This window comes from Numida meleagris, chromosome 32, assembly GCF_002078875.1.
Source record: "Numida meleagris isolate 19003 breed g44 Domestic line chromosome 32, NumMel1.0, whole genome shotgun sequence".
Lineage (NCBI taxonomy): Eukaryota > Metazoa > Chordata > Aves > Galliformes > Numididae > Numida > Numida meleagris.
Window position 1 is genome coordinate 713,716 of NC_034437.1, and position 6,615 is coordinate 720,330.

At 64.5% G+C, this 6,615-nt stretch overlaps 1 protein-coding gene across 1 annotated transcript in view; it reads left to right on the top strand.

Moving 5' to 3' along the window:
- Positions 32–6,615, top strand: part of IKZF4 (IKAROS family zinc finger 4) — a 12,635-nt gene continuing 6,051 nt past the window's right edge. The window contains exons 1-3 of the mRNA XM_021379168.1: positions 32–2,080; positions 3,133–3,237; positions 6,368–6,615. The exon at positions 6,368–6,615 is cut by the window's right edge and continues 1 nt beyond it. Of these exons, the coding sequence (XP_021234843.1) occupies positions 1,540–2,080; positions 3,133–3,237; positions 6,368–6,615 (894 nt within the window). The 5' untranslated portion in view covers positions 32–1,539. The remainder of the gene's footprint in view (positions 2,081–3,132; positions 3,238–6,367) is intronic.

Below are 6,615 nucleotides of genomic sequence, written 5' to 3' on the forward strand. Positions count from 1 at the left end.
GGGGGGGATTTCAGCCATAGCACGGAGCTCGCAGCCCCCGGGGGATGGGGATGGGGATGGGGATAGGGAGGCAGCGCTTCACACCGACACCGGGACGGGACGCGCCGCGGAGCGCAGCTTCCCGCAGCCTCCAGGATGCTTCCATCGGAACCGTGACTGCGTGGAGCCGGGACGTGGGACAGCCGCCGTCAGAAGCGCTCCTCCGTGCTGAGAGATCCACGCCTGTCCTCTGTGCAGCCCCCCGAACCCCCCTCCCCCCCCAAGGACTGCGTCGGCCCTCACTTGTGAGCCGTGCTGGAGCGGAGGACCTTCCCCCGTTGGCTGCGGGGGTTCTGGGGCAGCGCTGTGCTTCCATCCCGCGGCCTTGGCGCTGGTTCTGACACTGCTGGAGCCGGCCCTCGCTGCTTCGAGTTCAGACTTCATCCCTGGACCTCGGGAGCGCGTTCCAGATGGGCGCTGCAGTGTCCTCCATCCGTGGGCCTGCGGGCGAACTTATGTCAATGGACGAGCTCCGCGTCCCGGCGGCGTCGGGAGGGGGAGCTGCTCCCGTGGGCAAAGCTTCGGGGCACGGCGGGTCCTGGGCTGCCACCCCCCCGCCCCTCAAGGTTTGGGCTCCTGCCCCACGGAGCACCCAGCATCAGCTGCCCCGTGGCTGTTTGTGCGGCTCTGTCCGATGGAACGACGCGTTTTGAAACGGGGAAACGACGGGAGCTGTTTGATGATGGATAAAACGCAACGCGGCGCTTCCCCGGCTCCTGGCTGCGGGGCTGCCCGGCATGGGCACCGGAGATGGGCTTCAGCTCCGTGCCAGCCACACAGCCCTTCTCTTCTACGGCTCGGTGCGCTCCTATCCGCAGCAAAGGTGGAAAAAAAACGCTCATGTTGGAAAACGGAGCGAATGGAAACAATGCTTTGGGAAGAGAAACGGCGGGGACGGCCGCGGCGCTTCGTTCCGCCCTCGCCTTGTGTGAAGGCAGCGAGTTCATCCCCTAGGGGGGGGACTCGGGGGGGCTGTGAGCTGTGGGGGTGGCTGTGCAGGGCCGAGCTGGGGGGTGCGCGCCGACCCCGCTGTCCTCAGGAGCCCCCGTGTGCTCAGCGCAGAGGACGTCCGGGCGGTTCTGTGCTCAGCCGGGGCTTTGCTTAAACTGGGCTGCCGGGGGGGGGGGGATTTGTTTCCCCGAGCTCGGCCTCTGGGGGGGCAGCCCTTCATTCAGCGCCGAGCGCTGCTCCAGTTTCAGCGCAGCGTCGCTGAGGTCCCTGCCTGGTGGCACGAAGCGCGTCCCCGCTGCGCGCGTGGTGGGGCCGGGGGGGCCACCCATGGGGTTGGGGGTCTCGGCCCCGTTGCTCGCAGCTCAGAGGAGCTCAGGGCTGTGTGCCCACCACTGCTGGGCTGGGGCTGCGCTCCAGAGAGAGGACTTTCCCCGTACCCAGCCGTCGTGCTGCACGCGGGAGATCGCTCAGCGCGCGTGTAACGCAGCAGAGCAACGTTCCGGGCTCCCGTCTTCCCCCGTCCGTGTCCCTTTGCGGTGATCTCCACAAATGGTCTCGTTTTTTGGTTGTGGGACTGACAGACAGGAGCCGTCTGAGTGTGTAACGTGTCTATTATCCCGGCGGGGCGCTGGCAGCCGATGCCTGGTGGGTTTCCCTCTGATTTCGGCGTGGTGCTGGTGGGCCGTCGGGCGCTGTGGTGATGCTGTGTTGGCATTCGGTCCCGTTGCCCCAAACCTGACTCTTCCCATCGGTGGAACAAAACCAGACATCCCCGCTTTGTGCTTCCCGTGGCTGAAGCTCCGGTGCTCTGTGTCCGTCTGTCCCTGGAGTGGGCGATGGCTCCGTGCCCGCGCTGTGCCTCCCCCCCCCCAGGGCCGGGTTTGGGTCCCCCTGGGGCTGATGGAGACGTGGGGCTGCGCTGCAGGAGCTCAGGGCGAGCAGGGCTCTGCCCCAGATGTGGCTTTTTTAGGGGGGGGAAGGTGGCTGAGGAGCTCCTGCGGGCGAACTCTGACTCCGCTCCGCTCTCTCTTTCAGCAACGCACCTTAAGGATGGATATAGAAGACTGTAATGGACGATCCTACATATCTGGTACGTCCCGTCTTGATTTCTTCCCCCTGTTTTGGATCGCTGGCGTTGCAAGGTGCTCGGGGTCATCCTCTGAGTGGGCACGTTAAGCACCAAACAGCAGCATCCAGAGCATCCAGCGCGTGTCATTAAGGAGCTGGGGAGCGTTAACGCCCGCGGCGTGACAAGCAGCTAATTAATGAGCTGTGCCGAGCCAAGACCTGGAAGTTTGGGCTGAAGTTTGAGTGCTCGGGGCTGTTGGAGGGCTGGAAAGGGGCAGGACGCAGCGCAGGGCTGCAGTGCTGCGGGGGGGGCCGTGGCCTTGGGTCTGTGGGTGCTTTGCTGACCCTGCAGCCGGTTGCGGGGGCTCGGTTGCCTGGAGCTGAGCCACCCCGAAGCCGGGCTGCCGTTCTGCTTTGCTTCTCCTTCAAAGCTTCCCCGTGCTCCTGGTGCCAGCTCCCCGCAGCCTGGGAGAAAGACCTGGAGCCTGGCAGCAGGAAAAGGCCATTGGGGCACAGCTGTGTCCGTCTCGGGGCAGCGGGGAGGGGGACACTGCCAGGCTGAGCCCACCCAGCCGTGGTGCTGGCACTGCCTGCACCCGGGAGTGGGTGGAACGCCGGGAGCCCCCCCGGGGAACCGCGCCGTCTGCCAGCGCCGTGGGCACCTCCATTTGTTTTTAGAGCAAGGGAAATGTGACCCAGTATTTCCTGCAGCCTGACAAGCTGTCGGCGAGGGGCACGGCTGGGAGGCTGGGGGGCACGGCGCTGCGGGTCCCGGGGTGGGGGGCTGAGTGCAGAGCTCCTGCACTCCCTGCCCTGAAGCGCTTCGCCCTCCCCATGGCTCAGCTGGGGGCTGCGGGCACGGCTCTGCTGTGCAGTGCTGCCACATCCCGCCTGTGGGAATGGGCAGGGGGCTGCTGCTGGGGGGCAGACACCTCCTGGGGGACATCCCACTGTGTGCCCCACACGCTCCCCTTCTGCAGGGGAGCACGAAGGGCTCTGCAGGGCTCAGTGGTGCGGGGTGGGGGCAGCGTTGGGCCTCGCTCACATCCCTCTCCCTTCTCCGTGTTCCCAAAGGCAGCGGGGATTCCTCTCTGGAGAAAGAGTTCAGCTCGGCCATCGTGGGAGCCGTGGTGAGCACGCCCAACAGCCAGCACTCCTCCCCCAGCCGCTCCCTCAGCGGTGAGTACGCATCAACACCCCATGCTGCCCCCCAACCCCCCCCCAGGTCTTCATGGAACCGCTTCTCAGGTGACACTGAGAGCCTCCACCAGCGCCGTGGGTCTGGGCTGTCCCACTTGGTGTCCTGCCATCATCCCACGGTGCTGCCCCACAGCTCCGTGGGGCCGATGGTGGCTGAGCAGCACTCGGGGCAGCAGGTGGGGGTCCATGCTCCGCTGCCTGGGATCGTGCCCTGCGTTCGGGGTCGTCTGTGAGATGGGCCCCGCTGAGAAATGTGGAACGGCGCAGCTCCAACACTCCCTCTCTCCCTGACGGAGCACAGAGCCGTGCATCACTTCTCCATCGTGGAGGAATCACCGTGATCGACCCACACGTAGTGACGGGGACACCTCTGCTTCGGTCCTGGCTCTTCAAAGCGGCTCCTTCTGAGCCAGGATGAAAAAACTGGAAACGAATCTCGTTTTCAGAAGGGGCAACGTCGTGAGTTACCTCGGTTCCTTTGGAGTTTTCAGAGCTGCTTGTTTTCTGTTTGCCCTCCGAAAACGCTTCGAAGCTCCGCGAAGAAATGAAGCCTGAAGTGGAGAGCGGTTCTGAGGGGTAACGCAGCCTTTTCGCTCCGTCGGAAGCAAAAGGAGCCGAGCACGTGGGCCGGCTGAAAGGGCAGTAACGAGCCCTTCCCCGTTAGCAGCAGGACGCCGGTGATGGCATTGCTCTGATCCGACTTGACTTCACAGCTGGTTCATCCAGCAAGCATCGTGCCCCAGAGGAGCAAGAATATTATATAACCTGTTCCGCCGGCGGAGACGGCTCTCCAGCTCGACCGGACTCCGCGTTGGTTCTGAAAGGAGAATTACAGAACAATAGTTGGCCTTCCTCCTGCGCCCAGGAAAAAAAAAAAAAATACGAGCCCTCGGGGGAACGGTGGTGGAGGGGGGGTGGGGGGTTGGGGAGGAGGAGGAGGAAGAAAGGAAATCAAAGCGCGGCGAACGTCAGCGCATCCAGGCAGCTCCTGCCGCCGAGCGAGGAGCGTTTCGCTTCGTGGTCGCACTCAGGGCTGCCCAGTTCTGTGGGGTCCCCCTGGTGCTCCCGGCGGTGCTGGGCAGCGTGGAAGGCGAGTTCTGGTTCTGCCAGGAGCGCTGTGGCCGCTGAGCTCCCCCCGGGGCTGCGGCCTGCGGTGCCTTTGGCCGCTCAGCAGACGGCCTGAAAGCGCCTCTGGTTGCCAAAGCTGGGCTGGATGCATAGTTCCCGTTGCTGAGAGCCTCTCTGGGAAGGCAGCATTGTCTGCGGGGCAGGAGGGGAAGCGGGGCAGCGAGAGCCAGGATTCCTGGGCTCCTCACCCTGCCTTGGGTGAATCACAATCCGCGCTGCTGCTGCTCCTCCTCGCCGATCTCCTGCACTCGTGGTGGAGGCTCTCGTTCCCTGCTCTGAGCTTTGTCCCATCCTGGCCAGCTCCTGGCTGCTGCTGGGGTTGCGTGGGGTTCCCCAGGACAGGCACCACACGTCGGTGATTGCGTGTCCTCTCGGTAAGCGACCCGAAGCTCACCCACTGGGTTGGTTGGGCTGCTGCTGGAGCCACTCCGGAACCCCTCCAGCTGAGAAGGTCCGATCTGCAAACGGTTCGGTGCCCAGGACGTTGCTGAGAGCTTCGTGAACAAACCCCGCGCCTGGACCCGCAGCTGAGAGCCCTCTGTCCCCAGCAAAGACGCAGGGAGCGCATCAGCATCAGGTCTGGAAGCTTCTGGGATTCCTGCAGGGCTGGGCTCCCATGCCTGCCTCCACCAGGCAGCTTGGACGCCGTCGTCATCCCCGCCGGCAGCAGAAGTCTCCTTTGTGTATATAAAGTTCAGCCCCCGCAGCTCCCCGAAGGGCTGGGGAAGAGCCTGCTGCTTTAAATGGAAGAAATCAGAGTCTGATATTTCAAGGGATCCTGTAAATATTTTCTCGGTGGCTGCGGGTTCCGTGCGCTGCCACGCGGGTGACCCGGGCCGGGTTTCGGAGCGGCGCAGGGGAGCAGAGCAGGCAGTCCCGCTGTCCCTGGCGCATCCGAAGGGATTCCCTCCCACTCTGCTGGGTGGGAGGACGCTTCCCAACGTGGTCGGTTGAGGACTCGCTCTGCACCGCTCTGCTCTGCCTCCGGCGAGGGCCCGGAGGCGCGACTGCGGCCGAGGGAGGGAGCAGCTCCGTGGAGGTGGAGGAGGGAGGGAGGGAGGAAGGCTCCTCTCCCCCCAGCCTGTGCCAGCGCAGCCCTCGACGTCCCATCGCCATCCTCTGGAGCCCGTCTGATTTGTGGCATTCCACAGCTCGCTGGAGCAGCCAGGAATGTAGGTCGCCGCCGGCGCAGCCGCCCCGCTCCCGGTGCTGCGAGGAAGGAGAGGTGGAGGTGGGGGGGTCCGTGGCAGCGCAGCCCCCAGCCCCGTGCCCTCCGGCTCTGGCTGGCGGTGCCTGTGGCTCTGCTGGGCTGCCCTTGGCCTCTCATGGGGTCAGCAGTGCCCCGGGGGGGATGGTCTGCAGCACGTGGGACCTTTCCCCAGTGGCCACGTGGGTCGCTGCGTTGTCGCCCAGGGCTCTCGTGGCTGCGTGTTTGCTCCTTGCTGCGGGAGCTGCTCGCGCAGCGCTGTCCTGCTCAGGTTCTCTTTTCTCTGTTGCTATTGCTGGTGGTACCCAGGTCTGCCAGCAAGGGTGAGAACCTGGCAGCGGAGCGGTTTCCTGCTTCACGCAGGGGTTTGCTGACCGAGGGACTGACGCTGGGCTCTTTGTGCCAGAAAACGCGGAGCCTTTGCCGATTCAGAGTCAAAATTTGGCGTTTTCTGCATCCTCCAAAGCGCTGCCAGTGGTTTTTTTCCTTCTCCCTCTGCCTTTGGCTGCGGGGAGCAGAATGCTTTTTGGTCACCAAAGCAATCCTCTTTGGGACATGCAGACAAGCATCCAGCCCGTAACCCCTCTGCTCCGAGCTGGGTGTCCGTTCCGACGTACCCAGCGGCACAAGACGATGCACGTTGTCACGATCAAAGCACAGAGTGCATCCGTGCCTCTCCTCTAGGAGCCAGCCCTGCCCGAGCTGTGCTCCGTGCTCCCGTAACGCCGCTTTCCCCGCGCTGACCACGCTTTGCCCTTTTCTGCCCTCCCGCAGCCAGCTCCATCAAGGTGGAGATGTACAGCGATGAGGAAAGCAGCCGGCTGCTGGCTCAGGAGGACCGCATGCTGGAGAAAGACGACAGCGTCATCGTGGAGGATTCGCTCTCGGAACCGCTGGGTTATTGCGACGGGCCGGGCCAGGAGCCTCACTCCCCCGGCGGCATCCGCTTGCCCAACGGGAAGCTCAAGTGCGACGTCTGCGGCATGGTGTGCATCGGCCCCAACGTGCTGATGGTGCACAAG